Source organism: Arachis ipaensis, chromosome B10, assembly GCF_059453495.1.
Source record: "Arachis ipaensis isolate K30076 ecotype BB chromosome B10, ASM5945349v1, whole genome shotgun sequence".
Classification (NCBI taxonomy): Eukaryota; Viridiplantae; Streptophyta; class Magnoliopsida; order Fabales; family Fabaceae; genus Arachis; species Arachis ipaensis.
Genome location: NC_142435.1, coordinates 73,330,536 through 73,355,885, shown reverse-complemented (window position 1 = coordinate 73,355,885; position 25,350 = coordinate 73,330,536). Strand labels below are relative to the sequence as shown.

The 25,350-nt window shown below is 39.9% G+C and overlaps 1 protein-coding gene and 1 non-coding gene across 2 annotated transcripts; both read right to left on the bottom strand.

Annotated features, from left to right (window-relative positions):
* Window positions 1-13,589: 13,589 nt before the first annotated feature.
* Window positions 13,590-13,697, bottom strand: LOC148580416 (small nucleolar RNA R71). The gene has a single exon (XR_015899593.1). It is a non-coding gene; the product is annotated as a small nucleolar RNA R71 (small nucleolar RNA).
* A 9,617-nt stretch (window positions 13,698-23,314) lies between these two features.
* LOC148580415 (uncharacterized) lies at window positions 23,315-24,325 on the bottom strand. The gene has a single exon (XM_088492142.1). It carries the CDS (start codon window positions 24,323-24,325, stop codon window positions 23,315-23,317), a length of 1,011 nt encoding a protein of 336 aa, XP_088348268.1.
* Between the last annotated feature and the right edge of the window lie 1,025 nt (window positions 24,326-25,350).

The following is a 25,350-nucleotide window of genomic DNA, read 5'->3' as shown; positions in this document are numbered from 1 at the left end:
GGTGTAATGCCCAATTGAATGGGTCTAGGAGAATAGTTTGGTGCTTTCATGAGAATTCATCTTTCTTGTCACCCGAACAAAGTCAAGGCAATCAACTAGAAGATGGGTGTGAGGACAAGATATGGGATCCGGGATTACCCTCTGAGAATCAATTTTGGGAGCTCATGTCTTGGAGAGGACCTCACTCAAGCTTAGTGAAGATGGTTGGAACTTCTGACAACCGATTGAAGGACAAGCACTGTTGGAGGTTCAAGGATGGATACAAGCATAAGCCACCTTGACAAGAAGCCTCCCAATTGTCCAACTTAAGGACTTAAACTAAAAGTGCTTGGTGGGAGACACCCCACCTTGGTAAACTCTTTCCATTCTCTTGTAGATATAATGAATGAATGAATTGAGTTCCATTGTATATAATTTCTTTACTTCTTAGTATATTTTGCTTTGCTTGCTAAGGTGTTTATACATTCTATGCTTTAATTAGGGATGATTCCTTGAATTTGAGTTTTTGCTTGGATTTCAAGTTTCTTCAATTTGTTTGAAAAATCCCAATATTTCAAAAATGTGTTTAATTTTGCACCTTAGCTAGTTTTAAAATTTTAGAGGAGGATGGGAAGGTTATGAGCTCTCTTTGATGCTCATTAAAAAAAAAAAAACTAGCCATGCGCAAGCGCGTGCGCACGCGTCGGCTGTATATTTTTGATTTCTGGGTCAATGACCAGAGAGTTGTGCCACTTTTGGGCTAACTCTGCGCCTCAACCTACGCGGACAAATGCTGTACGCGTCCGCGCCAATCCCTGTTTCTTTACCCACGCGTTGGCGTACTTGGTGCCTCCGCGCCCATTCCATAAGCTCAAGCCATCCACGCGAACGCGAACAGTGCGCGCGCGCGTCGATGCGTTTTAGCATTACCCTGGCCAAAGGACCCGAGAGTTATGCCAAATCTGGGCCTCTTTTGTGCCTTTGGCCCAGCACACCCGCGCGGACGCGCACGGTGCGCGCCCGCGCCGACTCCCAATTCCCCCATCTACGCATAGGCGCATATGGCGCCTCCGCGCCACTTTCCTATTCTGTCACCCACGCGGATGCGCACAGTGCGCGCCCGCGTGAATTTAAAAATCCTATTTAACCAGGGACGCGAAAGCCCTAGCGTAGATGCGCCCCCAACTCCCTTCTTTGCTCCAACGTCTTTCCTTCTTCTCCCTCCATTTCTAACCTTCAATCTCCCAGCACCCAACCACCTCCGGCGAGCATCCCGCGACCGTCGGTGCCACCATCGCCTCACCCCTCTTCCTCGCTCTCCCACTCTCTCTCACTCCTCTGCCCCCTCCTCTCTGTTTTCTCTCACTTCGCTTCTGCTCTGTCACCACCCTCAACAGCTGCGACCCCATTGTCGCCGGCGAACACTCCGGTGACATCCCAGGCCACCGTCCTTGCCCTGGCCACTCTTCTTTTCTGTTCTGCTTCCTCTCTATCTCCCAGGTTTCTGCCCCCTTGTTCTGCTCCTTTATTGTCTTACATTAATTTTTGTTAGTTTAGTTTAGTTAGCTTAGTTAGTTAGTTTAGTTTACTTAGGTGGTTAGCAAACCTGGGCTGAGTAGTGGATTTAAGATTAACTGAATCTTTGCTACTGTGTGAAAGTGCTCTATTTTCTTGGATTATTCTGTGTCCATTTGATCTGTAATACTGCTTCCTTGTGTTTGATTGATGAAGCAATTGCTGCTGTTCTTTGTACTATTTAATTTGTTGCTAAACTATTAGCTATTTGTTGCATTCATATGAATTCAATATATATGGTTTTGTGTTTTGATTGTTGATGAGTTCATATGGAACCTGATTTGCTGTGTGAACTTGGAAAATAGCCAATTTACTGCTGAAACGCTGTCGAATTTTTCCTAACCATGTTCCATGAATTAACAATGCTTTGATTGGTGTAACAAGCTCTAATTGATGATTTCTTGTCAAATAGAATTTTGTTACCTAAAAGGTTTTGAAAAATTCTCATGGGCATGTTTACAGGTTTTTGGTTATGCTTCTAATGTTCTTTACTTGCCTGCAATGCTGATTTGCTATATGCATTGCATGATTTAGTAAATTTTCAAATTAACCATAAACTTGGTTTTCATTTAGAGTTAAGCCCAACCGGCTTGCTTTCACAAGATTGATGATTTCTTCTACCTATATGACCACTGTGATTCAATTCCTCCATACCCTCTATGCCCTTGGTCATATGGTGCATAAAATTTTCAAATCTCATCTCAATCCTTGTGACTTGCATGCATTGTTAGAATTGGTGTTAAATGTGCTCAAAATATTTGTTTCTCAAGGTTTGCTTTAACCAACACCAATTCACATAACTCTAGTGATCCTTACATTGATTGATGACTTATTTTCTCATTAGTTGTTTTATGGCTATATCATATTTCATCATCAATGACTTGATGCAATTCATGATTGTGAACATGCTTACATTCTTACTTTGTACATTCCCTTTTGAATTGAGCTGGTAACCACCATGTCATTGATTTTCAAACTGATTTCTAACTTTAATCTGTTTAACCAACTAACTTCTTTTGGTTTTTAACTTAACTCTTTTGATCATTATTTTGGATATGGTGTTTCCTAGGCTTGATGAACAAGTAATATGCATATGTGGTTTGAATTCTTGGTTTGAAGTATGATTTGAATTCCGAATTCTGTTACTTGCATTCCAAGAAATCTCATTTCTTTATTCACTTCATGAATATGCTTTGCTTTGAGTGCTCATATCTGTTTGGCTATCTGCTTATATTGTATCATCTTTGTTTTTCAGGATGTCAGATAAAGGAAAGTCTATAGCCACTGCTTCCAAAAAGAGAAAGTACTCTAAGACCTCTACCCCCTCCCCCTATGCACATTATGCTAAGAATCCGCTGAATGAGGTGGACAAGGAGAATCAGCTACTGCCACCCACTGACCCAATCAAATTCCCAAACTTCTACTGTGAGATCCGCTTCTCCGACTTCTGAAAGAAAAATCTCAACATTGAAAAGAAACTGCTCATTCCCAATGATGTGAGGCGTGCCATTAACACCCGCATTCTGGAGTTAGGATTGGATTTTGTTGACAGAGATTTGGGGAGGGTTAACACTTCATGGGTGAGAGAATTTTATTGCAACTTCTTCTGAGCCACTCTTGACTCAGTTCAGCTACGGGGTAGAGAGATTATGATCATTGAGGATGCTATTGGGGATGCACTGCTTTGCCACCATCGTCCTGATGAGATCTGGACCAATAAGCAGGCAGAGATAGCCATCCACTGCATGACATTTGACTATGAGGCATTGAAATGCGTGATTGCTACTCCTGACGCTCCCTGGGTGATGGATGCTGGGAACAAGAAGCCCAAGGGGATGTGCTTCGCTTATCTGACGAAGGAGGCTAAGACCTGGCAGTATATCTTCGCCCACTATGTCTTTCCCACCACTCACTTCTCAGAGATTCTAATGGATATGCTGGTTCTGATTGGGTGTGGATGGAAGGGAATGAGGTAAACTTCCCCCGACTGATCAGAGAGAGTATGTGGCGTGCGCATATCCGTGGCCTGCTGCCCTTCCCTACACTGGTCACCAGCATGATTGAGCTAGCAGGTGTCCCGTGGGAGGATGATGATGTGACACCACCACCCCCAGATGACGATGACAAGGAGGTTACCATTCCATGGGGTGGGTGGGTGCACGAGAAGCCCCCACCCAAACACCGTTCCTGAGCCAGAGCAGTAGAGGAGGCATCTCAGCCCTCATCGTCAGCAGCAGCAGCAGGACCCTCCTCTATTTCAGCAGTCGCAGCATCCTTACCACCGCCACCACCAGCACATGAGCCTACTTATATGTTGGTGCAGCACCTGCTTCGCTTCATGGAGTGCCTCGAGTGTCGTGTCATGCGACGTCTCGACCGCATCGACCAGGTGTTTGTATCATAGGGCATCGAGCTACCGCCGCTCCCAGACTCTCCTGTTTTCGACGAGCAGGTTCAGGAGGAGGAGCTGGTTGAGGAGCCGACTCATCAGGATACACCTCCAGAGACACAGGCCACCACTGAGGTCCAGCAGCCTCCTGAGGATCCACAGCCACAGTCAGTCCTAGTGCCACAGCACGAGCCTAAGCCACAACCCGGCGCGATTATTGACCCCCATCCCGAGCTTCAGCAGTAGCATCGAGGACGATGCTTGTTTCTAAAGTGTGGGGAGGTCACCGTTCGTGACCGGTGTTTGCATTTATGTGGTGAACTTTCGGACATCCATCTTTAGTTTCTACTACTTTATGTTATTTTGCACTTTATCTTTTAGATCATTTTGGGATTACTGTACATATTTGCTATTGTGGATACTTTTATTTTGGTAGTTGCACACTTTTAGTATATATATATGTTTTGCATCTTAGTTTTTGATTGTGATTAGAAAAGTGTTTTGGGATTAGTAAAATCTAGTTAACCCTTTTTATACAAGAATTATGTTTTGATTAAAAAGGTGGTAAACTAGGAAAATTTTTAAATTTTCTAGATCACAACATTGCATTGGAATAAGCTTAGTCAATATGATGAAAATTTTCAAGAAATTCATTTTTAGGGCACCACCCCAATTGGTTGAAAAAAATTTTTTTTTAGAACTTACTTGAATTTTGCACTTGTGGATCATGTTTTGAGCAAAGAACACAAGCATGTGAGATTTGAGCCTAATTGTGTGGTTACATCCTATGACCACTTATTTTTATTCTTGTGTGCATTATTCTCTTCCTATGAGTGTAATCTTTGATTTGTTTGATTCTTTATGTCCATTATTTTGTGTATACATGCATTTATATGATTGAGGCCATTGTTCAAATAAGATCACTTACCCAAATAGCCTACCTTTTATCTTCAATTGTTAGCCAATCTTGAGCCTATGCCTAACCCATTTGTTCATGATTGTAGCACATTACAAGCTTAAGTGAAAAATAATAAATATCCCTTGTTTGGATCTTTGATTAGCTTAGGCTAGTGAGAGTACTCATTACTTGATTTTGGGAAGGTTGGGTACATTGGATAGAGATAAAAGTGTGTTTATGTTTTTATTGAAAAAATTTTTTTTTTTAGGAATTGGGTACATACTCATGTAATAACTATATGTAAACCATATGCATTGATGTTCTTGTATATATCTTAAAAAAAATTTCTATTTTGCAACAAAAAGGGAACAAAGGGTCCCAGAGTTCAAGGTTTCATAAATTCAATGCATATGTGTGGTAATCAAAAAGGAAATGCATGAGTGTGTGTGAAAAAGTGAAGAATGGATAGCTAGGTTTGTTTAGAATTGTTTAGGTTGTCATAGGTTAGGTGGGAAGTTTAAGTTAATTAGAGATTTAAATGATAAGCTCACTTGACCATATGCATCCTACCTTGACCCTAGCCCCATTACAACCTATGGAAAGCCCTCATGATGTTTGTATGCATGCATGAAATAATTGTTGATTGTTAGATGAAAAACAAATCTTGGAAAGCATGCATGATTAGGGGAAAATTGAGTGAATCAACCCCATACACTTGAGTGCATAGAGCGAATACACATCCGGCGAGGGTTCAATCGCTCAATTACATGTTTCCACCCATGATCATTTTTTCTTGCAAGTTTGTGAACTCTTTCAATGATTCAATCCGATTGTGGTTTGCTTTGATTGCTAATACCTTAGCCCTTGTGCTTGTATGTGTATTCTTGGAGATTGATTTATTTTTGACTAAGCCATTACATCATGTAGATAGGTTGCATATAGATAGATTGCATTTAGTTAGTTGCATTGAATAAAAGTTAATACCCTTTGCTTCTTCTTGATTTTAACATGAGGACATGCTTAGTTTAAGTGTGGGGAGATTTGATAAACCCCAATTTCGTGATTTATCTTATGCTTATTTTGGGGGATTTTACCACCTTTTTCCACATTTATTCAATAAAATGGCATGGTTTTGTGATTCTCCCTTGAATTTTGCTTAAGTGTAAAAACATGCTTTTTAGGCCCTAAATTGGTAATTTTGATTCATTTTAATTCCATTCGATGCCTTGATATGTGTGTTGAGTGATTTCAGATTTATAAAACAAGTATTGGATGGAAGAAATGAGTAGAAAAGCATACAAAGGGGAGAATGCATGAAGAAACAAAGATTGAGAATGCACCAAAGGACGCGCACGCGTACAAGGCGCGCACGCGCAAAAGTGGTCTCGCCCATAGACGCGCACGCGTACATGTCGCGTCCGTGCGGATGGAAGATTTTGTCAATTGATGCGCACGCGCCAATACTCTTACATGGCCCACTTAAAGACAAAATGCTGGGGGCGATTTCTGAGCTGCCCAGGCCCAAATCCAACTTGTTTCTGAGTGTATTTCATGCAGAATTGAAGTCCAAGCAAGGGGGAGCAATTAGTTGAGCCAACATGAGCCTTTAGTTAGTTTTCTAGAGAGAGAAGCTCCCTCTTCTCTCTAGAATTAGGTTAGGATTAGGTTAGATTATCTTAGATTCATGTTTAAGTACTTGATCTTATCTTGTTTTCCTTTCTAATTTCTCATTTCTACATCTTGATTCTCTTATTTGTGATGTTAATTTCTCATTTTGCTCTCTTTTGTGATGATGAACTCATGTTAGATTTGATTTACTTTTAATGCAATTTAATGTTTGATGTTTCTTTAATTGGTGAATTGAGTTGCGACCTTACTTTTCTTGCATTTAGTTGTTGTTAGATTTTACTATTCTTGCAATTTATGATGTTTACCTTTATTGCACTCTATGTGTTTGATGAAATGTTCTCTTTAGTTTTTGAGTAGTTTTGTCAACTCTTGGTCTAAGCCAAGGGAATTGAGTAGTCTTGAGTCATTAGGTATGATGGAATTGGTGATTTGAGAACCCATGGTGATCAACTTGACACCCATTAACGCTAACCCACTACTAAGTTAATTAGTAGGTAGGTTAGGACTTAAGGGTTGATATGATCAAATCTATTTGACGTACTTCAAGCTTAGGAGTAAATTTTACGTACTTAAAGCTTTTGGGAAGTAGACTTAATAGGTTGTCCTCTCATAATTATCAATATTCGGTTTGTTGACAAGGATGGTGATCTCAATTACCTAAGTCTTAGCCAAGAGTCTTTTATCTTGCTTTCTATACTTATTTGCTTAATCTACTTTTCTTACCCTCTCATGAACCAAAACCCCCTTTTACCCCTTCATAGCCAATAATTAAGCACTACAGTGTTTCCTAGGGAGACGACCCAGAGTCCAAATACTTCAGTTATTTCTTTATTGGGGTTTGTTATTCATGACAACCAACTCAAAATTTTTGATGTGGGAATTGTTTGTTGGTTTAGAACTATGCTTACAATGAAGTAATTCTTTTCTATAAGAAGAAAATTTAGACCGACGACAATTGTACACTTATCATTCACCAATGAACTGAGTGTATTAATGAGGCAGACATTACCTCAGAAGAAACCGGATCGCAAAAAATTCTTCATACCTTATACCATAGGCACCATGACCTTTGAGAAGGCTCTATGTGACCTGGGGTCAGGGATAAACCTCATGCCCCTCTCTGTAATGGAGAAACTGGGAATCTTTGAGGTATAAGCTGCAAGAATCTCACTAGAGATGGCAGACAAATCAATGAAACAGGCTTATGGACTAGTAGAGGACGTGCTAGTGAAGGTTGAAGGCCTTTACATCCCTGCTGATTTCATAATCCTAGATACTGGGAAGGATGAGGATGAATCCATCATCCTTGGCAGACCCTTCCTAGCCATAGCAAAAGCTGTGATTGATGTTGACAGAGGAGAGTTGATCCTTCAGTTGAGTGAGGACTACCTTGTATTCAAGACTCAAGGTTCTCCTTCTGTAACCATTGAGAGGAAGCATGAAAAGCTTCTCTCAATACAGAGTCAAATAAAGCCCCCACATTCAAACTCTAAGTTTGGTGTTAAGAGGCTCCAACCCTGCTCTAATTATCTGTGAGGCTCCATGAGAGCTCACTGTCAAGCTATTGACATTAAAGAAGTGCTTATTGGGAGGCAACTCAATATTATTTAATTATATTTATTTATTTTCCATTGTTATTTTATGTTTTCTTTAGGTTGATGATCATGTGAAGTCACAAAAACAACTGAAAAATCAAAAACAGAATGAAAAACAGCATTAAAAACAGCTCACCCTGGAGGAAGAGCTTACTGGCATTTAAACGCTAGTAAGAAGCATCAGATTGGCGTTTAACCCCAGAAAGAAGCATCAAGCTGGCGTTAAACGCCAGAAACAGGCTACAGTCTGGCGTTTAATGCCAGAAATAGGCTACAGCTTGGCGTTTAACACCAGAAACAAGCAGCAGTATGGTGTTAAACGCCAGGATTGCACTCTAAGAGCATTTACATGCATAAATAGAGCAGGGATGATAAGTCCTTGACTCCTCAGGATCTGTGGACCCCACAGGATCCCCACCTACCTCACCTCTCTCTCTCTCTCCCACCTTTTCATAATACTATTTCCCAAATACCCTTCACCAATTACCTCTATCACCCTTACCCATCACCTCTTCACCAATCACATCCATCCACTCTTCCCCAAAAATCCCACCTACCTCCAAATTCAAAATCCTTTCCCTCCCAAACCCAAACCTAATCATAGAGGAGTTCAAGCGTTCCATTGGATCTTCAAGAGGAAGAACTAGCCGCCATCACTAAGGTGGACACGTTCCTTAATCTCCTTGCTCTTATTTTTCTGTTTTTTGAAAATTATGCTTTATGTTTTATTTATGTTTGTGTCTTATTACATGATCACTAGTGTCTAAGTGTCTATGTCTTAAAGCTATGAATGTCCTATGAATCCATCACCTTTCTTAAATGAAAAATGTTTTTAATCACAAAAGAACAAGAAGTACATGATTTCGAATTCATCCTTGAAATTAGTTTAATTATTTTGATGTGGTGACAATACTTTTTGTTTTCTGAATGAATGCTTGAACAGTGTATATTTTTGAATTTGTTGTTTATGAATCTTAAAATTGTTGGGTCTTGAAAGAATAATGAAAAAAGAGAAATGTTATTGATAATCTGAAAAATCATAAAATTGATTCTTGAAGCAAGAAAAAGCAGTGAAAAACAAGGCTTGCAAAAAAAAAATGGCGAAAATAAAAGAAAAAAAAAAGAAAAAGAAAAAGTAAAAAGCCAGTAACCCTTTAAACTAAAAGGCAAGGGTAAAAAGAATCCAAGGCTTTGAGCATTAATGGATAGGAGGGCCCAAAGGAATAAAATCTTGGCCTAAACGGCTAAACCAAGCTGTCCCTAACCATGTGCTTGTGGCGTGAAGGTGTCAAGTAAAAAGCTTGAGACTGAGCAGTTAAAGTCGTGATCCAAAGCAAAAAATAATTTGCTTAAGAACCCTGGACACCTCTAATTGGGGACTCTAGCAAAGCTGAGTCACAATCTGAAAAGGTTCACCCAGTTATGTGTCTGTGGCATTTATGTATCCGGTGGTAATACTAGAAAACAAAGTGCTTAGGGCCACGGCCAAGACTCATAAAGTAGCTGTGTTCAAGAATTAACATACTGAACTAGGAGAATCAATAACACTATCTAAATTGTGAGTTCCTATAGATGCCAATCATTCTGAACTTCAAGGGATAAACTGAGATGCCAAAACTGTTCAGAGGCAAAAAGCTACTAGTCCCGCTCATCTAATTGGAGCTAAGTTTCATTGATATTTTGGAATTTATAGTATATTCTCTTCTTTTTATCCTACTTGATTTTCAGTTGCTTGGGGACAAGCAACAATTTAAGTTTGGTGTTGTGATGAGTGATGAGCGGATAATTTATACGCTTTTTGGCATTGTTTTTTGTATGTTTTTAGTATATTTTAATTAGTTTTTATTATATTTTTATTATTTTTTAAATAAAAATCACTCTTCAGGACTTTACTATGAGTTTGTGTATTTTTCTGTGATTTCAGGTATTTTCTAGCTGAAATTGAGGGACCTGAGCAAAAATCTGATTTAGAGGCTGAAAAAGGACTGCAGATGCTGTTGGATTCTGACCTCCCTGCATTCAAAGTAGATTTTCTGGAGCTACAGAGGCTCAATTGGCGCGCTCTCAATTGAGTTGGAAAGTAGACATCCTGGACTTTCCAGCAATATATAATAGTCTATACTTTGTCCGAGATTTGATGGCCCAAATTGGCGTTCCAAGTCAGCTCAAGAATTCTGGCGTTTAACTCCGAAACTGGCACAAAAGCTGGAGTTAAACGCCCAAACTGGCACAAAAGCTGGCGTTTAACTCCAAGAAAAGTCTCTACACGAAAATGCTTCAATGCTCAGCCCAAGCACACACCAAGTGGGCCTGGAAGAAGATCTCTGCATTAATTACCTATTTCTGTAAACCCTAGGCTACTAGTTCTCTATAAATAGGATCTTTTGCTATTGTATTTTCACACTATCAATCTTGGGACGTTTAGTCCTTAGACCTTTGAGGCTGGCCATTCAGCCATGCTTACACTGTTTGTTCTTATGTATTTTCAACGGTGGAGTTTCTACCCACCATAGATTAAGGTGTGGAGCTCTGCTGTTCCTCATGAATTAATGCAATTACTACTGTTTTTCTATTCAATTCACGCCTATTTCTTCTCTAAGATATCACTTGTTCTTCAACTGGATGAATGTGATGATCCATGACACTCATCATCATTCTCACCTATGAACGTGTGCCTGACAACCACCTCCGTTCTACCTTCGATTGAGTGTGTATCTCTTGGGTTTCTGATCTAAGATTGGAACCTTCGTGGTATAGGCTAGAATTATTGGCGGCCATTCCTGAGATCCGAAAAGTCTAAACCTTGTCTGTGGTATTTCGAGTAGGATCTGGGAAGGGATGACTGTAACGAGCTTCAAACTCGCAATTGTGGGGCGTGTGACAGACGCAAAAGGAGCAATGGATCCTATTCCGACATGATCGAGAACCGACAGCTGATTAGCCGATGTTGTGACAGAGCATCAGAACCATTTTCACTGAGAGGACGGGATGTAGCCATTGACAACGGTGATGCCCAACATAAAGCTTGCCAAGGAAAGGAGTATGAATGATTGGAAGAAGGCAATAGGAAAGCAGAGGTTCAAGGGGAACAAAGCATCTTCATACGCTTATCTGAAATCCACCAATGAATTACATAAGTATCTCTATCTTTATTTTATGTTTATTTTCATCACTTTAAACTCCATAACCATTTGAATCTGCCTGACTGAGATTTACAAGATGACCATAGCTTGCTTCAAGCCGACAATCTCTGTGGGATCGACCCTTACTCACGTAAGGTTTATTACTTGGATGACCTAGTGCACTTGCTGGTTAGTTGTGTGGAATTGTGACAAAGTATGATTCATGTTTAAGAGCTCCAAGTCCTTTGGCGCCATTGTTGATGATCACAATTTCGTGCACCAAGTTTTTGGCGCCGTTGCCGGGGATTGTTCGAGTTTGGACAACTGACGGTTCATCTTGTTGCTTAGATTAGGTACTTTTCAGAATTTTTAAGAATGAATTCTAGAGTTTGAAGGTGATGTTCTTATCATCACAAAAGCTGATTGATTCCCATCAATTTAGCTATTGAATGTAATGTCCTGCTGAAGCTTGGCCAAACATGTATAATCTTTAGACTGAAGCTTTAGACTAACATTGCATGATTCCTAGAATTCTAATTAAAACTTTTGATTCTCTTTATTTTCCTTTCCACTCAATTTTCGAAAATCACAAAAAAAAAAATTTTAAAATCATAAAACCAAAAATATTTTATGTCTCTTGTTTGAGTCTAATTTTAAGTTTGGAGTCACTTGCATTCTTCTTGCATTTTTTGAATTCATGCATTATGTTCTTCATTAATCTTCAAGTTGTTCTTGATGATTTCATTGCTCTGATCTTTAAAGTCTCTTGTTTTGTGTGTTTTGTTGTTTCTCATATGCATTCTCAATTTGTTAGCGTCTTTTATATGAAAATTTTTAAGTTTGGTGTCCTGCAATACTTGTTTATTTTATCTTAGTTGCATTCTTATTGTTTCTCATCATTAAAAAATTCAAAAATATTTTCAAAATTGTGTCTTTTCATGTCAATAATACAGAAAATTAAAGATTCAGAACATTCAGCAGAGGAATCAAACAGAAAAAGCTGGGCGTTCAAAACGCCCAGTGAAGAAGGAAAACTGGCGTTTAAACGCCAGCCAGGGTACCTGGCTGGGCGTTTAACGCCCAAAAAGGTAGAGATTTGGGCGTTAAACGCCAGAATGGGCACCATTCTGGGCGTTTAACACCAGGATGACACTAGAGGGAAGATTTTGTTTTTAATTCACATTTTTTTCAAGTTTTCATAATTTTTCAAAATCAAATCTTTTTCAAATCATATCTTTTCAATCATATCTCTTTCAAAATCAATTTCTTTCTATTTTATATTTATTTTTGCTATTTTCAAAAATCCTTGCTTCAATTAAAGATTTACTTCAAAATTTTCAAGTTGTTACTTGCCTATTAAGAAAAGATCAAACTTTAAATTTTAAAATCATATCTTTTAATTTCTTGATAATCAAGTAATCAACTTTAATTTTAAAAATTTTCTTTTTCTAAATTGATTTTCAATCATATCTTTTCAAACATATCTTTTTAATCACATCTTTTTCAAAATTTATTTTTTCAATCATATCTTTTTCTAATTTCAAAATCTTTTTTTTAAAATCACTTTATTTCTTTCCCAATCTTAGTTTTCGAAAATCTCAATCAAATTTTCAAATTTCTTTTTAATTATTTCAAAATCTTTTTAAATTGTTTTCAAAAATTCTTCCCCTCTTTTCACATCCTTCTATTTAAAGGACTAAGATTCCTCATCAAGGTGCAATTTGAACTCTGTCCCTCTTTATATGTTCGAATTCTCTTCTCCACCTCCTCCTTCTATTCTTCTTTTCCTCTGACACCTCAAGGAATCTCTATACTGTGACATAGAGGATTCCCTACTTTCTTGTTCTCTTCTCTTTCATATGAGCAGGAACAAAGATAAAAGCATACTTGTTCAAGCTGATCCTGAACCTGAAAGGACCTTGAAGAGAAAGCTAAGAGAAGCTAAAGAACAATTCTCTTTAGAGGGCCTAACAGAACTCTTCAAAGAAGAAGAAACCATGGCAGCCGAAAACAACAACAATGCCAACAATGCAAGGAAGGTGCTTGGTGACTTCACTGCACCTACTCCTGATTTCTATGGGAGAAGCATCTTTATCCCTGCCATTGGAGCAAACAACTGTGAGCTTAAGCCTCAATTAATTTCTCTAATGCAACAGAATTGCAAGTTTCATGGACTTCCATTGGAAGATCCTCATCAGTTCTTAGCTGAATTCTTGCAAATCTGTGACACTATCAAGACCAATGGGGTTGACCCTGAAGTCTACAGACTGATGCTTTTTCCTTTTGCTGTAAGGGACAGAGCTAGAACATGGTTGGATTCACAACCTAAGGAAAGCCTGAACTCTTGGGAAAAGCTAGTCAATGCCTTCTTGGCAAAGTTCTTTCCACCTCAAAAATTGAGCAAGCTTAGAGTGGAAGTCCAAACCTTTAGACAGAAGGATGGTGAGTCCCTCTATGAAGCTTGGGAGAGATACAAGCAATTGATCAGAAGGTGCCCTTCTGACATGCTTTTAGAATGGAGCATCATATGAATCTTCTATGATGGTCTGTCTGAACTATCCAAGATGTCATTGGATAGCTCTGCTGGAGGATCTCTTCATCTGAAGAAGACACCTGCAGAAGCTCAAGAACTCATTGAAATGGTTGCAAATAACTAATTCATGTACACCTCTGAAAGGAATCCTGTGAATAATGGGACAACTCAGAAGAAAGGAGTTCTTGAGATTGATACTCTGAATGCCATATTGTCTCAGAATAAAATATTGACCCAACAAGTCAATATGATTTTTCAGAGTCTGTCTGAAATGCAAGCAGCAACAGGCAGTACTAAGGAAGTTTCCTCTGAAGAAGAAGCTTATGATCCTGAGAACCCAGCAATGGAAGAGGTGAAGTACATGGGAGAACCCTATGGAAACACCTATAATCCTTCATGGAGAAATCACCCAAATCTCTCATGGAAGGATCAACAGAGACCTCAACAAGGTTTCAAAAACAACAATGGTGGAAGAAACAGGTTTAGCAATAGCAAGCCTTTTCCATCATCTTCTCAGCAACTGACAGAGAATGCTAAGCAAAGCCACTCTGACTTAGCAACCATTGTCTCTGATCTAATCAAAACCACTCAAAATTTCATGACTGAAACAAGGTCCTCCATTAGAAATTTGGAGGCACAATTGGGTCAGCTGAGTAAGAAAATTACTGAACTCCCTCCGAGCACTCTCCCAAGCAATACAGAAGAGAATCCAAAAAGAGAGTGCAAGGTCATAACCACATCTCACATGGCCGAACATGGAGAGGAGAAAGAGGCAGTGATCTCCACTGAGAAAGATCTCAATCGACGTCCACTGGCCTTCATGGAGTTCCCTAATGAGGAACCATGGGAATCTGAGGCTCATTCTGAGACCATAGAGATTCCATTAAATCTACTTCTGCCATTCATGAGCTCTGATGAATATTCTTCCTCTGAAGAGGATGAAGATGTTACTGAAGAGCAAGTTGCTAAGTATCTTGGAGCAATCATGAAGCTAAATGCCAAGTTATTTGGTAATGAGAGCTAGGAGGATGAACCTCCATTGCTCATCAAAGAACTGGATGACTTGACTAGGCAGAGATTACCTCAAAAGAGACAGGATCCTGGAAAGTTCTCAATCCCTTGTACCATAGGCACCATGACCTTTGAGAAGGCTCTGTGTGAACTAGGGTCAAGAATAAACCTCATGCCTCTCTCTGTAATGGAGAAGCTAGGGATCATTGAGATACAAGCTGCAAGAATCTCACTAGAGATGGCAGACAATTCAAAAAAACAAGCTTATGGACTTGTAGAGGATGTCTTGGTAAAGGTTGAAGACCATTATATCCCTGCTGATTTCATAGTCCTAGAGACTGGGAAGTGTATAGATGAATCCATCATCCTTGGCAGACCCTTCCTAGCCACAGCAAAAGCTGTGATTGATGTTGACAGAGGAGAATTGATCATTCAAGTGAATGGAGACTCCCTTGTGTTTAAAGCTCAAGGATATCCCTCTGTCAACATGGAGAGGAAGCACGAAGAGCTTCTCTCAATACAGAGTCAAACAGAGCCCCCACGGTCAAACTCTAAGTTTGGTGTTGGGAGGCCACAACCAAACTTTAAGTTTGGTGTTGAACCCCCACATTCAAACTCTAAGTTTGGTGTTGGGAGGTTCCAACACTGCTCTGAACATCTGTGAGGCTCCATGAGAGCCACTGTCAAGCTATTGACATTAAAGAAGCGCTTGTTGGGAGGCAACCCAATTTTTACTTATCTATGTTAAATTTCTATTTTCTTTTGTTATTTTATGTTTTCTGTAGGTTGATGATCATGTGAAGTCACAAAAACAAAGTGAAAAATAGAATGAAAAATAGAACACCATGGAGGAGACAGTTACTGGCGTTTAAACGCCAGTAAAGGTAGCAGAATGGGCGTTAAACGCCCAGTCTGGCACCATTCTGGGCGTTTAACGCCAGAAAAAGGCACCAGACTGGCGTTTAACACCAGGAATGGGCAAGAAGCTAGTGTTAAACGCCAGAAATGGGCAGCAGCCTGGTGTTTAACACCAGGATTGGCAGCAAGGGGCGTTTTGCATGCCACTTGGTGCAGGGATGAGATATCCTTGACACCTCAGGATCTGTGGACCCCACAGGATCTCCACCTACCCCACCACTCTCTCTCTTCTTCACCCATTCACCAATCACCTCAATACCTCTTCCCCAAAAATCCCTCACCTATCAAATCCCACCATTCTCTTCACCACTCACATCCATCCTTCATAAAACCCCACCTACCTCACCATCCAAATTCAAACCACTTTCCCTCCCAAACTCACCCTCTATAGCCAAACCATACACACCCCTCTCACCCCTATATAAACCCATCTTTACTCCTTCATTCTCACACAACCTAAACACCACTTCTTCCCCTTGGCCGAAACACAAAGCCCACTCCATCTCCTCTATTTCTTCTTTTTCTACTCTCTTCTTTCTTCTTTTGCTCGAGGACAAGCAACCTTCTAAGTTTGGCATGGTAAAAGCTAAAGCTTTTTGTTTTTCCATAACCATTTATGGCACCAAAGGCTGGAGAAACCTCTAGAAAGAGGAAAGGAAAGGCAAAAGCTTCCACCTCCGAGTCATGGGAGATGGAGAGATTCCTCTCAAGGGTGCATCAAGACCACTTCTATGAAGTTGTGGCCAAGAAGAAGGTGATCCCCGAGGTCCCTTTTAAGCTCAAAAAGGGCGAATATCCAGAGATCCGACATGAGATCCGAAGAAGAGGTTGGGAAGTTCTCACCAACCCCATTCAACAAGTCAAAATCTTAATGGTTCAAGAGTTCTATGCCAATGCATGGATCACCAAGAACCATGGTCAAAGTGTGAATCCAGACCCTAAGGATTGGCTTACAATGGTCCGAGGGAAATACTTAGATTTTAGTCCGGAAAATGTAAGGTTGGCATTCAACTTGCCCATGATGCAAGGAGATGCACACCCCTACACTAGAAGGGTCAACTTTGATCAAAGGTTGGACCAAGTCCTCATGGACATCTGTGAAGACGGCGCTCAATGGAAGAGAGATTCAAGAGGGAAGCCGGTTCAACTAAGAAGGCATGACCTCAAGCCCGTGGCTAGGGGATGGTTGGAGTTCATCCAACGCTCAATCATTCCCACTAGCAACCGGTCCGAAGCTACTATAGACCAGGCTATCATGATACATAGCATCATGATTGGAGAGGAAGTGGAAGTTCATGAGGTTATATCCCAAGAACTCTACAAGGTGGCGGACAAGTCCTCCACTATGGCAAGGTTAGCCTTCCTTCATCTCATTTGTCACCTCTGCAATTCGGCTGGAATTGACATAGAGGAAGACATCCTCATTGATGAGGACAAGCCCATCACTAAGAAAAGGATGGAGCAAACAAGAGATCCCACTCATGGACAAGAGCATGAGGAATTTCCTCATCATGAAATCCCTGAGATGCCTCAAGGGATGCATTTTCCTCCACAAAACTATTGGGAGCAAATCAACACCTCCCTAGGAGAATTAAGTTCCAACATGGGACAACTAAGGGTGGAGCACCAAGAGCATTCCATCCTCCTCTATGAAATTAGAGAAGATCAAAGAACCATGAGAGAGGAGCAACAAAGGCAAGGAAGAGACATTGAGGAGCTCAAGCACTCCATAAGATCTTCAAGAGGAAGAACAAGCCGCCATCACTAAGGTGGACCCGTTCTTTAATTTTCTTGTTCTTTATTTTCTGTTTTTCGAAAATTATGCTCTATGTTTATTTATGTTTGTGTCTTTATTACATGATCATTAGTGTCTAAGTGTCTATGCCTTAAAGCTATGAAAATAAATCCATCACCTTTCTTAAATGAAAAATATTTTTAATTGAAAAAGAAAAAGAAGTACATGAATTTTGAATTTTAAAACAGTTTAATTATTTTGATGTGGTGGCAATGCTATTGTTTTTCTGAATGAATGCTTGAACAATGCATATTTTTGAATTTGATTGTTTATGAATGTTAAAATTGTTGGCTCTTGAAAGAATGAAAGGAAAAGGAGAAATGTTATCTGATGATCTGAAAAATCATAAAATTGATTCTTGAAGCAAGAAAAAGTAGTGAAAAGCTTGCAAAAAAAAAAAGCAAGCAGAAAAAGCCAATACCCCTTTAAACCAAAAGGCAAGGGTGATAAAAAGGATCCAAGGCTTTGAGCATCAGTGGATAGGAGGGCCCACAGGAATAAAATCCTTGCCTAAGCGGCTAAACCAAGCTGTCCCTAACCATGTGCTTGTGGCGTGAAGGTGTCAAGTGAAAACTTGAGACTGAGCGGTTAAAGTCGAGGTCCAAAGCAAAAAGAAGAGTGTGCTTAAGAACCCTGGACACCTCTAATTGGGGACTCTAGCAAAGCTGAGTCACAATCTGAAAAGGTTCACCCAGTTATGTGTCTGTGGCATTTATGTATCCGGTGGTAATACTGGAAAATAAAGTGCTTAGGGCCACGGCCAAGACTCATAAAGTAGCTGTGTTCAAGAATCAACATACTTAACTAGGAGAGTCAGTAACACTATCTGGTTTCTGAGTTCCTATAGATGACAATCATTCTGAACTTCAAGGGACAAAGTGAGATGCCAAAACTATTCAGAAGTAAAAAGCTAAAAGGCCCGCTCATCTAATTAATACTGATCTTCATAGATGTTTTTGGAATTCATTGTATATTCTCTTCTTTTTATCCTATTTGATTTTCAGTTGCTTGGGGACAAGCAACAATTTAAGTTTGGTGTTGTGATGAGCGGATAATTTATACGCTTTTTGGCATTATTTTTAGTATGTTTTAGTATATTTTAATTAGTTTTTATTATGTTTTTATTAGTTTTTAAATAAAAATCATTCTTCTGGACTTTACTATGAGTTTGTGTATTTTTCTGTGATTTCAGGTATTTTCTGGCTGAAATTGAGAGACCTGAGCAAAAATCTGATTCAGAGGCTAAAAAAGGACTGCAGATGCTGTTGGATTCTGACCTCCCTGCACTCAAAGTGGATTTTCTGGAGCTACAGAAGCCCAATTGGGACGCTTTTAATTGCGTTGGAAAGTAGACATCTCGGGCTTTCCGGAAATATATAATAGTCTATACTTTGCCCGAGATTTGATGGCCCAAACTGGCGTTCCAAGTCAGCTCAAGAATTTTGGCGTTTAACTCCGAAACTGGCACAAAAGTTGGAGTTAAACGCCCAAACTGGCACAAAAGCTGGCGTTTAACTCCAAGAAAAGTCTCTACACGAAAATGCTTCAATGCTCAGCCCAAGCACACACCAAGTGGTCCCAGAAGAAGATCTCTGCATTAATTACCTATTTCTGTAAACCCTAGGCTACTAGTTCTCTATAAATAGGACCTTTTGCTATTGTATTTTCACACTATCAATCTTGGGACGTTTAGTCCTTAGACCTTTGAGGCTGGCCATTCGGCCATGCTTACACTATTTGTTCTTATGTATTTTCAACGGTGGAGTTTCTACACACCATAGATTAAGGTGTGGAGCTCTGCTATTCCTCATGAATTAATGCAATTACTACTGTTTTTCTATTCAATTCACGCCTACTTCTTCTCTAAGATATCACTTGTTCTTCAACTGGATGAATGTGATGATCCGTGACACTCATCATCATTCTCACCTATGAACGTGTGCCTGACAACCACCTCCGTTCTACCTTCGATTGAGTGTGTATCTCTTGGGTTTCTGATCTAAGATTGGAACCTTCGTGGTATAGGCTAGAATTATTGGCGGCCATTCCTGAGATCCGGAAAGTCTAAACCTTGTCTGTGGTATTCCGAGTAGGATCTGGGAAGGGATGACTGTAACGAGCTTGAAACTCGCAATTGTGGGGCGTGTGACAGACGCAAAAGGATCAATGGATCCTATTCCGACATGATCGAGAACCGACAGCTGATTAGCCGATGTTGTGACAGAGCATCAGGACCATTTTCACTGAGAGGACGGGATGTAGCCATTGACAACGGTGATGCCCAACATAAAGCTTGCCATGGAAAGGAGTATGAATGATTGGAAGAAGGCAATAGGAAAGCAGAGGTTCAAGGGGAATAAAGCATCTTCATACGCTTATCTGAAATCCACCAATGAATTACATAAGTATCTCTATCTTTATTTTATGTTTATTTTCATCACTTTAAACTCCATAACCATTTGAATCCGCCTAACTGAGATTTACAAGATGACCATAGCTTGCTTCAAGCCGACAATCTCAGTGGGATCGACCCTTAATCACGTAAGGTTTATTACTTGGATGACCCAGTGCACTTGCTGGTTAGTTGTGCGGAATTGTGACAAAGTGTGATTCATGTTTAAGAGCTCCAAGTCCTTTGGCGCCATTGTTGATGATCACAATTTCGTGCACCAATGAGCGGATAATTTATACACTTTTTGGCATTGTTTTTAGGTAGTTTTTAGTATGATTTAATTAGTTTTTACTATGTTTTTATTAGTTTTTTATGAAAAATTCACATTTCTAGACTTTACTATGAGTTTGTGTGTTTTTCTGTGATTTCAGGTATTTTCTGGCTGAAATTGAGGGACCTGAGCAAAAATCTAATTCAAAGGCTGAAAAAGGACTGCAGATGTTGTTGGATTCTGACCTCCCTACACTTGAAATGGATTTTCTCGAGCTACAAAAACCCAATTGGCGCGCGCTCAATTGCGTTAGAAAGTAGACATCCAGGGATTTCCAGCAATATATAATAGTCCATACTTTGCCCGAGTTTTGACGACGCAAACTGGCATTCAAACGCCAAATTTCTACCTTATTCTAAAGTTAAACACCAGAAACAGGTTACAAACCAGAGTTAAACGCCAGAAACAGGCTGCAACCTGGTGTTTAACTCCAAGAGAAGCCTCTACACGTGCAAAGTTTCAATGCTCAACCCAAGCACACACCAAGTGGGCTCGGAAGTGGATTTCTGCATCATTTAGTTATTTCTATAACCCTAGCTACTAGTTTAGTATAAAAAGTACTATTAGTGATTTATTTTAGATCTTTTAATCATTTTTGAGACTATCTTTGTATCACTTTTGATCTCTTGATCACGTTTAGGGGGGCTGGCCATTCGGCCATGCCTGGACCTTGTTCTTATGTATTTTCAACGGTGGAGTTTCTGCACCCCATATATTAAGGTGTGGAGCTCTGCTGTTCCTCATGAATTAATGCAAAGTACTATGGTTTTACTATTCAATTCAAGCTTATTCTTATTCCAAGATATTCACTCGCACTTCAACCTGATGAATGTGATGATCCGTGACACTCATCATCATTCTCACCTATGAATGCGTGCCTGACAACCACTTCTGTTCTATCTGCAATAGCTTGAGCGTGTATCTCTTAGCCTCTATTCCGAAAGATCGGAGTCTTCGTGGTATAAGCTAGAATTATTGGTGGCCATTCCTGAGATCTGGAAAGTCTAAACCTTGTCTGTGGTATTCTGAGTAGGATCTGGGAAGGTATGACTGTGACGAGCTTCAAACTCACGAGTGTTGGGCGTAGTGACAGACGCAAAAGGATCAATGGATCCTATTCCAACATGATCGAGAACCGACAGATGATTAGCCGTGCGGTGACAGCGCATTTTGGACCATTTTCACTGAGAGGAGGGACGGTAGCCATTGACAACGGTGATCCTGCAACATACAGCTTGCCATGGAAAGGAGTATGAATGATTGAATGAAGGCAGTAGAAAAGCAAAGATTCAGAAAGAGCAAAGCACCTCCATACGCTTATCTGAAATTCTCACCAATGAATTACATAAGTATCTCTATCTTATCTTATATTTTATTTATATTTTAATTATCAAAACCTTATAACCATTTGAATATGCCTGACTGAGATTTACAAGGATGACCATAGCTTGCTTCAAGCCGACAATCTCCGTGGGATCGACCCTTACTCATGTAAGGTTTATTACTTGGATGACCCAGTGCACTTGCTGGTTAGTTGTGCGAAGTTGTGAAGAAGAATTGAGATTACGATTGTGCGTACCAAGTTGTTGGCACCGTTGAGATCACATTTTCGTGCACCAATTTCAATGTTGAATTCTTGGAGTAGTAGGATCCATCTTATCAGTCTAGGCTTGGACTCTTTCTTGGTTAACAAGTACTTAAGAGCTGCATAGTCAGTAAACACAATGACTTTAGAACCAATGAGGTAAGATCTGAATTTATCAAATTCAAAAACTATGGCAAGAAGTTCTTTTTCTGTGGTGGTGTAGTTCCTTTGGGCTTCATTAAGAACCTTGCTAGCATAATAGATGACATGCACTAGCTTGTCTCTCCTTTGTCCTAAGACAGCACCAATAGCAAAATCTGATGCATCACACATCAATTCAAAAGGTAAATCCCAGCTAGGTGGTGCTATAATAGGTGTAGAGGAAAGCTTGCTTTTAAGCTCATCAAAAGCTTGCATACATTCTTTATCAAAGATAAATGGTACATTAGAGACAAGCAAGTTACTCAAAGGTTTGGCAATTTTTGAAAAGTCTCTAATGAACCTTCTATAGAATCTAGCATGTCCCAAGAAACTCCTAATTGCTTTGACATTGCAAGGTGTAGGTAATTTTTCAATCATGTCCACCTTGACTCTATCTACATCTATGCCTTTCTTAGAGATTTTGTGGCCAAGGACTACCCCTTCGGTAACCATAAAATGACATTTTTCCTAGTTCAAAACTAAGTTTGTCTCTTGGCATCTCTTGAGCACCAAGGCAAGATGGTGTAAGCAATTAGGGAAAGAGTCACCAAACATTGAAAAATCATCCATGAAAACCTCAATAAACCTCTCAATCATATCAGTAAATATGGATAGCATGCACCTTTGGAATGTGGCAGGTGCGTTGCACAAACCAAAGGGCATGCGACTATATGCAAAAACACCATAAGGGCAAGTGAAAGAAGTCTTCTCTTGGTCTTTAGAATTCACTACAATCTGGTTGTAGCCTGAGTATGCATCTAAGAAACAATAGTACTCATGTCTAGCAAGCCTCTCCAACATTTGGTCCATGAATGATAGAGGGAAATGGTCCTTCCTTGTGGCTTCATTGAGCTTTCTGTAGTCTATACACATGTGCCATCTAGTCACTGTTCTTGTTGGTATCAATTCATTTCTTTTATTTAGCACCACTCTGATTCCTCCTTTCTTGGGGACTACTTGAACAGGGCTCACCCAAGGGCTATCTGAGATGGGGTAAATCACCCCTGCTTGCCTTAACTTCAGCACTTCTTTTTACACTACTTCCTTTATTTTTGGATTCAATCTTTGTTGTGGCTGTATTGAGGGCTTGGCATCCTCCTCAAGAAAGATTCTATACATGCACATTGAAGGGCTAATCCCCTTTAAATCTGAAAGTGTCCAGCCTATGGCATCCTTATGTTGCCTCAACATGTTGATGAGCTTTTCTTCTTGTTTTTCACTCAAGCTTGAGTTGATGATTACTGGATATGTGTCATTGCTCCCCAAGTAAGCATACTTCAAGCTTGGGGGCAGGGTTTTCAACTCCAGCTTTTGTGCTTTCACTTTCTCTTTGGTTGCCTTGTCTAGCATGATTGAGCCTTCTATGCTTTCATATGGTAGTTCACCACATGATGTTTGATGATCTTGCTCCATCGCTTCTTTACTCCAGCTTTATATAATTGATCTTCTTCTAAGACTCCTTGAACCAGCTTTTCCATTGTGTCCACCATCATACATTCTCCAATGGACTCCTTGGGGTAGCTCATTGCAGTGAAAACATTGAACACCATCTTTTCTTCATGCAGTCTTAGGACCAACTCTCCCTTTTGCACATCAATTATAGCTCCAGCTGTTGCCAAGAATGGTCTTCCTAGTATGATTGATGCATTAGACTCTTCCTCCATGTCAATCACAACAAAATCAGCTGAGAAGATGAACTCTCCCACTTTAACCAACAAGTCTTCTACCACTCCATGGGGAAACTTGAATGTCTTATCAGCTAGTTGAAGTGCCATTCTTGTTGGTTTGACTTCTTCAATTCTCATTCTCTTCATCATGGCCAAGGACACAAGGTTGATGCTAGCTCCTAGATCACATAATGCTTTTTCAATGCTTATATCCCCTATGATGCAGGGGATTTGAAAGCTCCCAGTATCTTTCATCTTTTGGGGAAGCTTCTTTTGTATAATGGCACTACATTCTTCTGTAAGCACTACAGTTTTCTTTTCTCCCCAGTTTCTTTTCTTTGTCATGAGCTCTTTTAGGAACTTGGCATAGAGTGGCATTTGCTCTAATGCTTCAGCAAAGGGGATGTTGATTTGAAGCCTCTTAAAGATCTCCAAGAACCTAGAAAACTGACTGTCCTTCCCATCCTTCCTCAGCCTTTGTGGGTAGGGTGCTATTGGTATATAAGGCTTCAAGACTTGCTTTGGTGGGACTGGAGCAGGTGTCTCTTCTTCCTTCTTCATTTCTGAGTCATTTGTAGCCTCTTTTTTTTGCAAGTTGTGGCTTGAGGATGTCTCCTTCACTACCTTCCCACTTCTTAGTGTGATGGCCTTGCATTCCCTTCTTAGATTGGTCATGGTGAAGCTGGGAAATTTGTTTGTAGGCATTGGTATTTTTTTGGATAGGTATCCTAATTGTGACTCCAGTTTTGAGATTGTTGTCCCTTGGTTCTTTATGTTGGATTTGGTCTCCTCTTGGATTGAGTCTATCTTTTTTTAGCTTGCAATTATCTCTCTGCAACAGTAGCAATATCCCCTGCTATTCGTGCCATCATAGCTTTCAATCTTGCAAAATTTCCACTGTCATCACATGGTTGTGGGATTGGGGATGATACATTTTGGGAATGGTTGCTGTGTGGTTGTTGGGTTGAGTGGTAGGGGGCATTGTGTGGGTTGTGGTAAGGCCTATGATGGTTAGATTGATGGCTGGGGTTGTTGTATTGGTTAGAGTGATATGGTTTGTGGTCTTGGGTATAGTTTTGTTGGTTTTCCCACCCAAAGTTTGGGTGGTTCTTCCAACCTGGGTTGTATGTTTTGGAATTAGGATCATATGGTTGTCTTGATGAATTATTCACATAGTTGGCTTGCTCCCATTCACATTCAACTTTTGGGCTATCTCCTTCTTGCATAGGTGCTTGAATGTTGATTGCTGAGACTTGATTCTTCTCCATTTGCTTGGTTAGAGCTGCTAGTTGAGCTGTGATCACCTTGTTTTGAGCCAGCAGAGCATCTATGTGGTTTAGCTCCATTACTCCCCTTCTTGAGTTCCTATCAGAGGCATAAAAATACTCATTGTTAGCCACAGTTTCTATAATATCTATGGCCTCTTCAATTTTCTTCTTATTATTGAGAGAACCTCCTGAAGAGTGGTCTAGGGCCTTCTTTGATTCTTGAGACAATCCTTGATAAACCACTATTTTATGGTTTATCTTGTACTCAATTGAGTGGTTTTTATCAAGTCTTTACACACTTATTCATACTAATTGCATGGTTTTACATTTTTCTTCCTAATTTTGTGCTATATAATTGAAAACATGCTTCTTTGGCCTTAAATTTTTTATGTTTAATCCTCTCTTATTACCATTCGATACCTTGATATATGTGTCAAGTGATTTCAGGGTTTACAGGGAAGG